A 15942-nucleotide genomic window follows, 5' to 3' on the forward strand; every position below is an offset into this window, starting at 1 on the left:
TTGGGGCTTGGAGGCGTGTCCAACTTAAACTTCAGCATTTGTGTATTTTACGTACATTGCCAACCGTCCTCAACTAAAAAGACTAAACTTAAAAATTATACATGGTTTATATATAAAAAAAACACACACACACATACATACACACACAATGGTTTTTAAGCATTAACGGCCATAAACATTTTGATCGGTGAGGCAACAGCGGTATACAATGTGATCAATAAGACTGATCGATATAAAAGCAAAAAAAGAGCCCTTGGAAAACAAAAAAAAAGGGAAAGCGAACCAGTCATTATCGTATCTTGGAATTTTGTACTAAGGATGAAAGTAAAGCAAAACTTTCAATTAAGAAACCTTGGCTTCACTACGGTATACATTCTTCCTGAAATACACAGGATTACACTGAAATAACAACTGCATTTCCTCTGATCCCCAAAAATCCCACAGAGAGATGTCATAAAAATATTCCACAAATGTTTAACTGACATAAACTCAGCTACTGTTCCATGATAGCCTGTAGCCTGGCAGCTACACTAAAATACATATTTGTGAGTGATCCGATCTATGAAACTAATATCAAATGCAATTCGGCAGGTGAAAGTCTGTCTCATCAGGGAGCTCTAACTGAGAAGTGAAAACAGGAGAAAGGGGAAGACTGACATGGAATGACAGAGAAAGCTTCTTTTTTTTTGCAATTGCTGTCGCTTTTCCGTTTTTGACAGCTATAAACCCTTTTCAAATCTGTATGATTGTGGAAAAGGGAGAAAATGAAAAGGCTGGGAATATGTGAGAGGAGAAACAGGAAATATGTGTGAGAAAAAAAAGAAATTGGTAAGCAGCAGAAGCGCGGAGAGAATGATAGAGAATTTATGAGAGACACTGACAGAGAGTAGATGAAAGCTAGAGAAGAATTGTACTGTAGTGGTACTCGAGGTCTCACTGTGAAGAGGGGAATCCTGCTGCTACTCCTGAAGGTATGTGGAATGTGGCCATTGTCGTGTGCTACTATGTGCATCTGCATGCATGCAGAGGATCTGTGAGCCTGTGTGGTTTGTTGTCAAAGTGCATTAGTGCATTAATCTGTTCAGATTAATGCACTAAAACCCTGGGATTGGTTTATTTGACCAAAGAAAGACAAAATCACCCAATTAGAGCTCTGTGTACACACATCTTAAATACTATCATAGTACACAGCAGAGTAAACAACTTTCATGAGAGGAGCCCATATGAATGATGAATGATTTTCTGGTGTTTACACAAACAGAAATTTTCTCATAACTCCAAGTTCACAAGTTGTGATGTAATTACTATACTTCTAATTATATCAACAGGAACCATGGGCCATGACATCTTTGAAAGTGTCACTAAAGTATAACAGGATAGCTGCAACGTCACTTAGTCATTAAACACAACATCAACTGTCAGCAGATGTTTTGATGCTGTGATGTTTTGAGCACAGCTCTTCCTCAGACGCGTTGTAAATGTAAAAAGTCACTCTTAACTATTCTGATAATCAAATATTTGTGAGAATTCAGTGCTTTTCTTTGCATTGCATGATAATAAACGGAATATCTTTGGGTTTTAGACTGTTGGTTGAATAAAACAACATGTCCCTCAAGCTATAGGAAATTATAACAGGCATTTTCAATATTTCTGACATTTTATGGATAAAAAACGACCAAATTGTGGTGTGTGTGTAGGTGAGGCTGGGGGTTGGGTTTTGTGTGTGCTCTCTCTGACAGTATCGGTGTGGCTTGCGGGCTGGAGGAGGAGCTGGCTGCACACACCTGTGCCTGATCTTCATCAGGAGCTTACTTAAGGCGGGCCTGCCTGTGTTCTCGCTGCCAGATTGTCACCGCTTTGTGGTAGATCGTATGCTAGTGCTCAAAAGAATTTTCGATTGCGATTTCCCATACTTACCTGTGTTTTCTATGTTCAGGATCCAGCTCGTTACCCTCAAGCCACCCAGCACCTGTACCAGTCTGCTCGAGCCACCGCTGTGCCACACGGCCTACCTCCCTCGCCGCCTGCTTGCTTGCCTCCCCAGTCTTCCCTGTGTCTGGAGACACCACCTCTACCTACGCTTCCCTCCTCACCGCAGCCTCAATAAACCTTCACCTAGTCACCTTTCCAACGTCTGTTTGTTTGCATTTGGGTCCAGCTCCCTAGCCACGTCACAGAACAATCTGGCCAACTATGGACCCAGCAGACCAAGACGCTCTTCAGCAAGCCCTCACCACCCAAGGAATATTGCTTGGAAGGCATGACCGATTACTTGCTGATGTCATGAGCTCCCTGCAGGATTTGAATTCCAGCGTGGCCTCAATTGCCTCTCAGCTGTCCACTCGGACTCCCCCGGTAGCAGTGAGTAACCCTGCCCCCACTCCAGCCGAAACACACCCGTCCTCAGCCGTTAAGGAACCTTTTGTTCCTCCCCCAGAGCATTATTCAGGCGATGTAGGCTCATGTGGCCGCTTTCTTTTACAGTGCTCTTTGGTTTTCAATCAGCAACCTTCTAGTTATCCTTCTGATAAATCTCGCATAGCGTATATAATTAATTTACTTAGAGGGAAAGCGGGTCAGTGGGCAACTGCATTGTGGGAGGGCAGATCCAGTGTCCTAGAGTCCTATGGTTCTTTTATCTCCGAGCTACGCAGAGTGTTTGACCATCCTGTCCAGGGCCGGGAAGCAGAAAAACGTCTGCTGTCCCTACATCAGGGGTCCTCATCTGTTGCTAGCTACTCCATAGATTTCCGTATCTTAGCCGCAGAGTGTGGGTGGGACACCAGGGCATTACAAGCTGTTTTTGTTAAAGGACTCTCCGATGATGTAAAGGACGAATTAGCTACTCGGGATGAGCCTAACTCATTAGACGAGCTTATCTCCTTGGCTATCAGGGTAGACAACCGGCTGAGGGAAAGAAGCAGAGAGAGAACCAGCAAGGCCCGAGTGAGTGCCTGCCCCTCCCCCCCTCCTCCCCAATCTCTGGCTCTTACAAGTTCCCCAGTCAGTCCCTCCAGTCCTGGCAGAGTCCCCTCTCTCTCTGTTGAGGAACCCATGCAGGTTGGACGAGCTCGTCTAACCCCGGATGAACGTAAACGGCGGATGCAAGCCAGACTTTGCCTCTACTGTGGCCTGGCGGGACATTTTATCGCCTCTTGCCCCCAGACACCAAAAGGCCGGGCTCACCAGTGATCGAGAGCGCCCTGGTGAGCCAGACGACGTCCCAGCACAGCTCTCCTCCTCGAGTAAGTGTGCCTGCCTCTCTTGCCTGTGTAGGTGTGACCCTCCCATTCCAAGCCTTGGTGGATTCTGGAGCGGATGAAAATTTCATTGACTGTGAATTAGCTACTCAGTTGCAAATCCCTCTCGAGCCTCTGGTCAAGCCCCTAATTGCAAATGCACTAGATGGCAAGCTGTTAGCCACGGTGACTCACCGCACAGAGCCAGTGTCGCTAACTATTTCTGGCAACCACCATGAGAAAATTCAGCTGCATGTTCTGCCCTCTCCCATCACGCCAGTGGTTCTAGGTCTCCCATGGTTAAAACTTCATAACCCCCATATAGATTGGCAGACATCTTCCATCATCAGTTGGAGTGTACACTGTCACTCCTACTGTCTCCACGCTGCCGTCCCTACCTCCAGCTCCCCCCAGTCACCCCCACCAGCTCCTCCTGATCTATCTAATGTTCCACCTGAGTATCATGACCTGGCAGCTGTTTTCAGTAAAGATCTGGCTCTGTCTCTCCCTCCCCACCGACCCTACGATTGTGCTATAGACCTCCTCCCCGGTGCCAAATACCCCGTTAGCCGTCTCTACAACCTGTCCCGTCCTGAGAAAGAGGTCATGGAGCAATATATTAACTCCTCTCTGGCAGCTGGTCTAATCCGTCCCTCTTCCTCCCCACTTGGAGCTGGTTTTTTCTTTGTGGAGAAAAAGGACAAAACTCTACGCCCATGCATTGACTTCCGAGGGTTAAATGACATAACTGTAAAAAACAAATATCCTCTTCCCCTTATTGATCCCTCTTTTGAACCGTTATGTCATGCCCGAGTTTTCTCCAAGCTCGACCTCCGCAATGCTTACCATTTGGTCCGGATTCGTGAAGGAGATGAATGGAAGACGGCATTTAACACCCCATTAGGCCACTTTGAATACCTGGTGATGCCCTTCGGCCTCACCAATGCGCCTGCTGTCTTCCAAGCCCTAATCAATGATGTCCTCCGTGACATGCTAAACCGTTTTGTCTTTGTTTATCTGGATGATATTCTCATCTTTTCTCGCACACAGGAAGATCACATCCAGCATGTCCGCCTCGTTCTGCAGCGCCTCCTGGAGAACAGGTTATATGTAAAGCCAGAGAAATGTGAATTTCATCAGTCGGCAGTCACTTTCCTGGGTTACATTGTGGCACAAGGTCAGCTCAAACCAGATCCAGCCAAGATAAGAGCAGTGGCAGAGTGGCCAACCCCCACCTCTCGCAAACAACTTCAGCGCTTCCTTGGTTTTGCCAATTTCTATCGCAGATTCATTAGAAATTACAGTAAAGTAGCAGTCCCTCTGACCCAACTCACTTCCTCCAATGTCACATTCACATGGCCTGCTGAAGCTGAACGGGCTTTTCTTCAACTCAAGAGATTATTTACCAGTGCTCCGGTGCTCCTCCACCCTGATCCTTCCAGACAGTTTGTGCTGGAAGTGGATGCCTCTGAATTAGGAGTGGGGGCTGTCCTCTCTCAGCGAGATCCAGAGTCTAACAAACTTCATCCCTGTGCTTTTTTCTCCAGGCGACTCTCTGCGGCAGAACAAAATTATGATGTTGGTAATCGGGAACTGTTGGCTATTGTGTTGGCATTACAGGAGTGGAGACACTGGCTGGAAGGAGCTGAACACCCTTTTCTCATCTGGACAGACCATAAGAATCTGGCTTACCTTCATTCTGCCAAACGTCTCAATTCCCGTCAAGCTCGCTGGTCCCTGTTCCTTAGCCGCTTTAATTTCATGCTCTCATATCGTCCAGGTTCCCGTAATCTCAAACCTGATGCTCTCTCTCGCCAGTTCTCCCCAGATTCATCTTCACAAGAGTCAGTACCCATCCTTCCCTCCTCTTGTTTTGCGGGAGCAGTGCAGTGGGAGATTGAGTCCGTGGTCAGAGCAGCCCAACAGACCCACCCTGATCCGGGTGGTGGCCCGGCTAATCGTCTATTTGTTCCCGAGGCAGTTCGCTCCCGAGTGTTGCAATGGGGACATGCGTCTACACTCACCTGCCATCCAGGGTTTCAGCGAACCCTTCAATTCCTCCAGCAGCGCTTCTGGTGGCCGGGCATGACACGGGACACTAGGGAATTTGTGGCTGCCTGCTCTGTCTGTGCCCGAGGTAAAGCCTCTCATCGTCCTCCAGCTGGTCTGCTACATCCTCTACCCATCCCGAGCCGTCCTTGGTCACATATTGCCATGGACTTCATCACTGGTCTACCACCATCTGGAGGTAACACTGTCATCCTCACTATAGTAGACCGTTTCTCTAAATCTGTTCATTTTGTTCCCCTCCCTAAGTTACCCACTGCTCTCGAGACTGCTGACCTCCTTGTGTCACAAGTTTTCAGGATTCACGGTATCCCAGTGGACATGGTTTCTGACAGAGGCCCCCAATTTACCTCTCAAGTGTGGCAGGCTTTCTGCAGAGCTATCGGAGCGACCTCCAGTCTAACTTCTGGTTACCACCCTCAATCTAACGGCCAGACAGAGCGGGCCAACCAGGATTTGGAAGCAGCCCTCCGGTGTGTCTCTGCCAGACATCCCGCTTCATGGAGTTTCCAGCTGCCATGGATTGAATATGCCCACAACTCTCTCGTCAGCTCGGCCACAGGTATGTCACCATTCATGGCAGCTAATGGTTTTCAGCCACCTCTGTTCCCCACCCAGGAGCGTGAGGTAGCAGTGCCCTCGGTCCGTGCTCACCTCCGCCGAGTTCAAGAGGTGTGGAAAGCCACCCGAGCAGCACTTACTCGCTCTATCCGGCGCAACCAGTTGCTGGCAGACAAACATCGCTCCCCAGCTCCTCAGTATCAGCCTGGGCAAAAGGTATGGTTATCCACACGGGACCTCCCCCTGCAGGTGGAGTCACGGAAGCTCGCACCCCGCTATGTTGGTCCGTTTGAAGTTCAGAGGGTTATTAACCCATCTGCGGTGAGACTGAAGTTACCTGAGTCTATGAACATTCACCCGACATTCCATGTGTCTCTGCTTAAGCCTGTATCCTCCAGCTCCCTTAGCCCTCCGGCCGAACCCCCTCCCCCCGCCCTGACCATTGATGGCCATCCTGCCTTCGTGGTGCACAAGATCTTGGATGTGAGACGTCGGGGGCGCGGTTTTCAGTACCTCGTGGACTGGGAGGGGTATGGTCCGGAGGAGCGATCCTGGATTTCTCGGCGACTCATTCTGAGCCCACAGTTATTGAAGGACTTCTATCGTGAGTTTCCCCATAAGCCTGGGAAGACGCCTGGAGGCGTCATTTAGAGGGGGGGTACTGTGGTGTGTGTGTAGGTGAGGCTGGGGGTTGGGTTTTGTGTGTGCTCTCTCTGACAGTATCGGTGTGGCTTGCGGGCTGGAGGAGGAGCTGGCTGCACACACCTGTGCCTGATCTTCATCAGGAGCTTACTTAAGGCGGGCCTGCCTGTGTTCTCGCTGCCAGATTGTCACCGCTTTGTGGTAGATCGTATGCTAGTGCTCAAAAGAATTTTCGATTGCGATTTCCCATACTTACCTGTGTTTTCTATGTTCAGGATCCAGCTCGTTACCCTCAAGCCACCCAGCACCTGTACCAGTCTGCTCGAGCCACCGCTGTGCCACACGGCCTACCTCCCTCGCCGCCTGCTTGCTTGCCTCCCCAGTCTTCCCTGTGTCTGGAGACACCACCTCTACCTACGCTTCCCTCCTCACCGCAGCCTCAATAAACCTTCACCTAGTCACCTTTCCAACGTCTGTTTGTTTGCATTTGGGTCCAGCTCCCTAGCCACGTCACACAAATAATCATTAGTTGCAAACCTAAATAATAGTAGAGGGCAGTAGTCCTTACACTCACCACGCCTTACTGCACATATATACAATATCTAAGTTTGTACAAGATGCATTACACTCTGTAATCCTTTGTACATAAAACATTCTCTACGACATTGATAAGATATGAATTAAAATGAAGCAACAGTACACTCCAATCATGTCGCAGCCAACTAAAACAAATCACTTTACATAATCCTCTAATTGGTACAAATTGTACCAGGTTTGTTTAGAATTGTATTTTACCTGGTTTGAGTGCCGTGTGAGTATGCTAGCTGTCTGTGGACTATTTACGTGCCGGGGCAAAGACGAGTGCAAAGAATGCAAACAGCATTATGACAAGAAGGAAAACATGACATAACAGGACTTTTAACCACACCATCTGCCTTTGGCTGCAGAGCTGTGGGGATGTTTATCCACCTCTTGCCACACTGTAGGATACATAAAATATCATTTTTCTATTTGGAGAAGCAATGTCTCCATTTGGTGTTATGTAATGCACCATTGTGAACTGGCACAGCTGTTTAAAACGTATGTGAGAAGTAAAGCAACTTTGTGAAAGGAAACAGCAACTGTACCTTACGTTCAGGATGAATAGGTACAAATTTGTAACCGAAACGATGAGCAGAAACTAGTTCATACCTTTGTGGTGGATCAAATGCCAAACTCCCCCATCCACCCATACACACACACACACACACACACACACACACACACACACACACACACACACACACACACACACACAGACAGCACAGACAGCACAGCCTTGCGGCTGGACTGATCAGTCTCCTCTCTGTCAGTTCTGTTTAGCATCTGTGTGTTCAGTGCTGACACTGACAGCCTGCGGAGACCATCCAATCAATAAAGAACTGGATATAGCATACAACTCATATTGATTAATTGTTTCTGGCAAATTGGAACCAATTCAAACCTCATTTCTCCCATGCAAAAACATCACAGGCTTGCGGGTGTGTTGCAACATGTGGTGGAATGGTATTTAGTACAGACGAGTGCCATCAACAGTCTGATTTTTCTTGCCTTTTTTTAGAAGATGTACGCCCAAACTACACTAAGAATGAGTAACTAATATATGATATGATACTACACCAATCTCAGACACTGCACTGTGTCTTCACATACATCCTCCACTGTTGACCAAAAACTATTTAAAAAAAAAAAGAAGAATTTTTTGAATGGCAAATAAACTCCCCTGGCCATGTTCGTTTTCATCACAGAATATTTCACGCTGTACAACAATATAACTCCCTAATTTGTTTTATAATTTCTGGATGACAGTGGAGCTCTATAGTGTGAAAACGTAAGATACGTCTGTCTGTGGCAACACAGACAATACTTATTTCTAGGATAAAATCATGACTGGTTTTGGTCTCCTCAAGGGATTTGTTGATGAAAAAATATAACATACCAGCAACCTTATCATTTAGAATTTGAAACTGGATTTCAGTTTACCAAGCAGTTACAACTACTGCAATAATTCTCTATAATATGGGGTGAATAGTAGGATTTAAGAATCAGTGTCATCTGCTTTATCTTTACCTTCTCCTTGGTGCCAGCCTGCGTGGTATCAGGTCTGGTACGGATGGTAAATGGGGATGCAAGCCTCAGGAGGATGCCCTGGAATGAAGGCTCCATCTTGGGCGAGACAATCTCAAAACAGTCCCTGAATGAGAGGCTCCTGTGAGGGTCAATGCGAGCCTGTCTCCTCAAGCCTTCTCCAAGCTGCAGTAGCTCCATGCGAGGCCCCAGGACAAGGTGAAATGGAAAGGCACGGCAAAACGTGGCCAGGCCAATGCGCAAATCACTGGGGTTGGTGGAAAGTGACAGGGGGGGCCGTTTGGTGCTCAACGAGGCGGCATTTGGGAAGGAGGATAGGGAAAGAGGGCATGTCTCCTGGATTTGGAAGGACAAGCAAACTGCAGGAACAGAGGTTGGAAAAGGAGAGGGAGGGGACGGGGATGAAGAGGGTGAGGCAGTGGGGGACGCAGTCGGGGTGGGGGTTGCAGAGTCACCGTCTGTGTGTTGTGTATCTTCATTGGGCAATAAGGGAGTTAGAGGTGGCACTTCTTCCACCTCAACTTCTGAATGAAAGATCCGCCTGGCAACAGCTCGAATCAACCCTGGCATGACCAATCCAACAACAGGGGCAGGGTTGAAACAATGAAGAAGCAACACCTTCCCTCTTCCATCCCTTTCTCCTCGCTCTCCAACTTTGTCCAATTTTCTTCTCCCTTTCTCCTCCTCGTGGGGATCCTTGCACTGGAAGGAGGGGCTCTCAGATGAGGCACGGCGCCCTGTGGAGGTGCGAATGTGTTCCAAAATGGCGTCAAAGCCATTGAAGAAGTCCTGGAGGTTGCTGCCTACAGCCCGAAGTACTCGCTCATTTTCTTCAAAGCAGAGGCCAAAGAACTCCTCTCCAAAATGCTCTCGCAGCTCACAGAATGGTACTCCTGAGAGACAGGGGATGCAAAACACCAATGTCAGCAATGCAAGATGCACTCTTCTGAGGATACACAGAAATTATCAGCATCATTAACAGTGATACATTACACACACCTTCACACCTAGACAATACACCTAACCTGCCCACATGCATAAATACCTACACTGATCAAAAACCTACATATGGATATTAGCAATATGATTGAAGAGACATGTCATTAAGCATTCTGCAGAGTCTCAATACTTAGTCAGACTGTATGTCGGCACCATGGCATGCTTTAGCCATGATTAAAATCCCAGAAAAATAATTTTAAGCATATTAACCACAGGAGATCAGTGTTCAAAGTAATCAAACATCAAAGCCTTGCTAAATAATGACTATTGATAAGATAAACTAATCATGTCACATGCATACTGACTGAACAATAACTGAGAAAATATAGGATTAAAGGATTACGGCAAAATTAAAATCAACATTTAATATAAATAAAACCTAACACCACAGAATAGAATAAAATCATAACAATCCAAAAATGTGCCAGAAAATTTTCAGAAAGCATTAATAATGATTTAACAGGGTACTACTTCAACAACGAAACAAACTTACAGAAAGAGAAAACTGCAAACAACACAGAAAGAAGTGACACAACTAGTTCCTAAGAGACACACACACACTCAAACGTACATGTGCAACTTAAATCGAAATGGTGCCTTGACATGGAAAATTGACCCTGACATTCACAAATCTACAGAAAAAAATGTTGGTACTGTTGTGGCAAGGGCAGCACTGCAAGTGTGCAGGCGCAGTGACTGCAGCGACTACAGCGACTACAGCGCCAAACCCTGTTAAAGCCTCACTGTGCCTCAAAACAGTCACTTCACCGGCTCAAAGACACATGCTGTGCAATGTGCCTGTTCAAATCTGAACACAGAAACTCCAATCAGTTTACCATGGCGCATAGCATTAAGAGAGGGGCACACACAGGTGAGAGAGGTAGATGGGAGCGTGATATTAACAGCTAGATTTGTGTGAGTCCTCCTGGTCACCTCCCTATGGATGTATTTCAGGCACATCCAACTGAGAGGAGATCCAGATCCAGAGCATGCTGCAGGAGCACCTCAGGATCCCCCAGGAAGAGCTGGAGGATGTGGCCAGAGAGAAGGAGGTCTGGGCTACTTAGCCTGCTGCCACCATGACTCACACCCAGACAAGTGGCATAAAATGAATGGGTACAGTGATAAACTCAGAGAGATTCAGGGGTGTAAAGGAGATGCAAAAACACATGAGGAAGGCTGAAAGAGTTGGAGAGAGGGAGGATGATTTGCTGGCAAAGAAAGAAGGCGACAAAGAGAGAGCTGAGGCAAAAAGCTGAAAAGGAGAGTGATGGCGATAGAAAGACAGAGGACTGAAGGACAGAGGTGTTGACAGATACAGTCAGTATACAAATACAGTGTACAGTTAATGCAGTGGTGGTAACTCTCAGGACAGAGAAGGAGGACTAGAGGGAGTGAAAAGACTGTAGCAAGAAGCAGGAAGAGATCCTAGATGGTACAGAGGGAGGACAAAGATGTGCTGAGTGACTCACCAGGACACCGTGTGTTTATGTGTGTGTGCTTTTTCATGTTAGGCCATAGAGACAATGTAACCCTCAAGAGTGAGTCACGCAGTGTGTGTGAGTTTTTGAATGTGTAAATAGAATATTTGTGTCTGTATGCGTGCTACCTAGGCCATGATACTGTATTTCCCTTTTTCATTAAACATGTCTGCAATGTGTTTTAGGTGTCTAGCCTCTGGGGGATGGCTTCATTTGATTGTCCACACACACATAAACAAACAATACTGATACTGAGCAACATGCATGGGGGGAAAGAGAGAAGCAGTGCCTACGTGTGTCTTGGCCCATATTGAAAATAACACAGCACAGTGAGGTAAAATCGATCCTAAGCAACAACAGAAAAAGAACAAGGCCAGAAACAAAGGGGTGCAGACTATAAATACATAAACACACACACAATCATAACCATATCAACTCATATACCAAGGTGACGTGTATAAAGCCTCTCGCTCCCTGCCCTCCCTTTCTCAGTTTCAAATACACAATAATACACACACACATCTTACTTAACTTCACATACTTACCCAGTATGGTGGCCATGTACTGAAGAATTTGTAGGACATCTTCCTCTGAACCAGAATTTTCTAGAAATGGGCACTTATCCTCTCTCTTTTCTCTTCGCCGGTCCTCGCTGCCAACTTCCTGACACCTGTCAGAGACACACACCAAACACACAGGATAAGCCATGATTAAGAGATCCGCAAATATGAAGCGCTAATAAAGCACTAATAAGCTAATAACAGGATGAACCTTCATCACATCCCCTCAAGATGTGACATGGATGGTTTTTCTCTTCTTTTTTGGTGTTTTTTGTGCCAAAAGCCATCAAACTGTACAGTATAATACTTCACAACAAACCATGCTTCTTTAGGACTGTTTCTTCATAAGAAAGTAGCTACCTTACAAACTCTTGACTGTTATGGGTTATTTTGGGTGCAGTGAGCTCCACGCAGAAAGTTATATTCAATGGCATTTTGATGGAATGAAAAAAAGCGAAAGTACTGTGCATGTTGTTTGAGATTTGCATGACCCGACACTTCAAATAGCCTGTGTAGGTTCATATTTGTTAGTCACTGAGCAGATCTACTAGGCAGCTGGACCACACAAAGACAGGGAAATGTGATCAAGGTCACCTCAATAATGCTACAGTAACAAGGGAGGAGCAAGCGACGCTCTTTCCCTTCCCCACACAGATTTATTTTGCCAGTCAGGGAATTAGATTAGAGACCCTCTGGTTGCAAGCTTTCTAACCTTTACACCACAATTACATGTACAGTCCAACAGAAGAAATATCTTTTGCTTTCGGGTTGATTTTCTTTTATAGAGATAAAAAATTACTACGCATCACAATAACTTTGGGCAAGATAATCATACCAGATAAAGTTTATATTTGCACATCCCCAGTATAAAGTATTACTTCTGGCAAATGCTCAGAATCATTTAGCCACTCAAAGACATCCCAGAAGAGACACACAGAACAAGTGTAACAAAAACTACAATTCTGAAGGCCACAGAAAAATGCCTTCACCACAGAACAGCCTAAAATATGTCAATACATGAATTCCTTAAAGTAAACCAGGGGCCAGTCCCATTGACTCAAGCAGAGATAAAAATGAGGGACAAAACAGAAGACGAAGGTGTGAAGAAGATTGGACAGGAGAGAAAAAGGAAAATCCAGAGAGGTCAAAATCCAGTGTCTGGGTTTGTATGCAGTTTGTGCTTCATGGTACGTGTTGTGCCTGACTGAAGTCTCTCTACTGAGTTTTACTGTTTTGACAGGGAGGGACAGTGAGAGAGAGGCAGAGACAGGAGGAGTGTGTCTTTGTGTGTGTGTGTGTGTGTGTGTGTGTGTGACCAAAAAAGACATGGAGGCAAGGAGAATGAGGGGTAACAGAGACAGTGGAAAAACTCACAGACTGAAGTGTGTGTATGTACATGTGTGATAGACAGACAGAAAAAATAAAGGCAAAGGGGGAAAATGAGTGATACAGACACGATGACAGGACGTCAGGTAGACAGCAAGTGAGTGTGAAGGACTGGAACCAGAAAGAGAACCAGCAAGAGAGGCTGACAGCAAGCGAGAGAGACATCCCACCTGATCTCTTGTTGTTTGTAGAATTGTAGAGTTCGCTGCAGAGCCTCCTGAACAGTCTGCGTCTGAAAGAAGAAGCGAAAATGTCAGACAAACATATGTGTATTTGTGTGTGCGCATTTATGCAATTCATTCAAGTCCCAACATCAATTACTCCATGCACACCTGGACCCTCTGAGATCAACCAACAACCCTATCAGAGTATGGCTTAATGTGTTATTTTTGCCAATGACATGTTCATAATAGAAAGGCCTTTTTCACATTTTGACATGTCACAGTAGGAAAAGCACAGGTGCAAGCATTAGAATTAGTGATTGCTGAAGTCCATTTTACATGCCGGCTCACACCGTCATGGCTAACTGGGACACTAAGAATTCTCAATAGAACAGAGCATTGTTAATGTTATTAGTAACACCTTTGCTTTCCCTACTATGACAAGTCTGAAAGGTCTTTCTGTAAACCTACAGACTTCTGATGAAAACTGAAAACTCCTGATGACCTCATCAGCTTCATTGATTTTTGGTTATATCTGCTTATTCTGAATTTGATGGATCAACATGTTTCAAACAAGTTGGGACAGGAGCAGCAAAAGACTGGGAAAGTTGTGGAACGCTCCAAAAACACCTGTTTGGATCATTCCACAGGCAAACAGGTTGGTTGGTAACAGGTGATAGTATCATGATTGGGTAAAGGAAAAGGCTCAGACGTTCACCACTTTGTGATCACATGACTGTATGAAGGATGTTACTACATGGGCTCAGGAACAATTTGTACAACTGTTGTCAGTAAACACAGCTAGCTTGCAAATGACTGTATTCTGTTTTTATTTACATTTTACACAATGTCCCAACTTTTTTGGAATTGGGGTTGAATCTTCCATAATGTAATTGCTGAGAAAAAACATCATTAATGTCATTAATTTCATTTTATATTTGTGAGCGTAATAAAGATGAGTTCTCCCAATGGCCTAGTAACTAATAACTAAAAAAGTTCCCTTCAAGAGAGATATATTTTTTTGTATTCTGCTTTCGCAGGTGTGTAAAAAAATGTCAATGTTTAAAATAATAATAAAAAATTTAAGTTGCCCATAATACACTCTTGGATTGTGTGTGTGTGTGTGTGTGTTTGTGCAAAGCTGGCATGTTTCGCATTACTGATGGCCTAAGCTTGAGAAGGCGGGTCCAATGTGATTATCTGTGAAACGGCTCACAGGCAAGGCTGTAGTGACAATACTAGAACACAGTGTGCCAGCTGGAGAGGTCATTCGGAGGCCTCCGCCCACTCCGGACAGTTACAGGAGTGTTTGTGTGTAAAGACAGAGAGGCAACAGGAGTGATGGAGAACAGGGAGTTGTAGGGTTGCAGAGCAAAAACATCAGGCAGTGAGAAATGAGAGAGACAGTGTGCGCAGTCAGAGAACAGATCTACATATCAGGTTAGATAAGACTTAGACGTCTTATTGTAGCTAACCAAATGGACAAAGTCTCACAAATATTTGTAGCTTCTCTTCTCAGTGCTGGCTGTTTTTTCTTTATGCTGTATTTATGTCCATATCCTTCTTACACTGAGAATATTTCAGCAGTCAGAGCCACTTGAAACAATGGCTGCCGATACAAAAATATTTGCGAGCCTATGCAACAACAGGAGCAAGATGGCCACTTTATACAAGCAACTGTGCAGACCTGATAGCTAAAAAAAAACCAAAACCCAGCACAGCATATTTTCACAGTCTTCGTGAGAGAAAAACATGCTTTTACTCCCTGTCACGTCTCTTTTCCCCACTTAAATGTGGTGTGAATGTCTGCAACGTGTGTGTGCGCGCGCTTGTGTAGAACAGAAATGGCGTTTTCTCTGGACGATATCCTCTTACCGGGTCCTTGATTCAGCTACTCATTTACCACAGGACACGCACATTATAGTGTGTGTACACAGGATTCTGCAACATGACCAAGCATGCTAACTGTTATCAGCCGCACACATGCACACATGAGCAAACGTACTGTACACATACATCATCATTAGTCTGCGCTGTCACAATCGCTGGCATGTTTACTGTACACACAATTCCATACCCCATCACGCATTAATCTCACTCAGTCACACACACACACACACACACACACACACACACACACACACACACACACACACACACACACACAGATGTGCTTAAATGGTAGGATTTGGCTAACAGCTAGTAGACCAATGTTAGATTGCCTGGTCGTTAGGATGCAGCATCTACACTGAGAGGATTCGATCAGGACAATATAAATATAACATGGTGAAACACAATTATGGTAATAAATTGAATGTAATTGATGATTTAAAAATATTATTACTGCATGTAATCCTGGCAATGATGATAGAGCATAGAGTAAGAAATGGCATGTAAAGGAAGATTAAAACAAAGGAAAAAAGAAAGAAAAAGAAAGAGCGTCCAACAGAATTTCAGGTTTCTCTCTCTTTTAAGACAAATTCTGATACACATGTTCCTCCTTTATCTCACACGTCTCTTTCTCTAGTTCCCTGTCTTTTATCCAAAGCACTGTCTCTTTTGTTTGCGCTGTTTCTTTACCTTGGGAGGGGAGCAGAAGCTCACCAATACTCACTCCATTCCTCCTGTTCTGTTGCTCTGCATTGCTTTCTTTCTCTGGGAGCTTCAGTCATACTCTTCACTGCTGTATGTCAACCTGCCTTTCCTGTGTCTGTGTGAC

General features: G+C 45.3%; 1 protein-coding gene across 1 annotated transcript in view; it reads right to left on the bottom strand.

Moving 5' to 3' along the window:
* The window catches only part of gucy1a2 (guanylate cyclase 1, soluble, alpha 2), a 40343-nt gene that overhangs the window by 19824 nt on the left and 4577 nt on the right, over window positions 1–15942 (bottom strand). The window contains exons 2-4 of the mRNA XM_041940723.1: window positions 13233–13294; window positions 11662–11786; window positions 8619–9529 (exon numbers count right to left, since the gene is read on the bottom strand). Of these exons, the coding sequence (XP_041796657.1) occupies window positions 8619–9529; window positions 11662–11786; window positions 13233–13294 (1098 nt within the window). The remainder of the gene's footprint in view (window positions 1–8618; window positions 9530–11661; window positions 11787–13232; window positions 13295–15942) is intronic.

The sequence above is a fragment of the Chelmon rostratus genome, chromosome 7 (genome assembly GCF_017976325.1).
Source record: "Chelmon rostratus isolate fCheRos1 chromosome 7, fCheRos1.pri, whole genome shotgun sequence".
In the NCBI taxonomy this organism is placed as follows: Eukaryota; Metazoa; Chordata; class Actinopteri; order Chaetodontiformes; family Chaetodontidae; genus Chelmon; species Chelmon rostratus.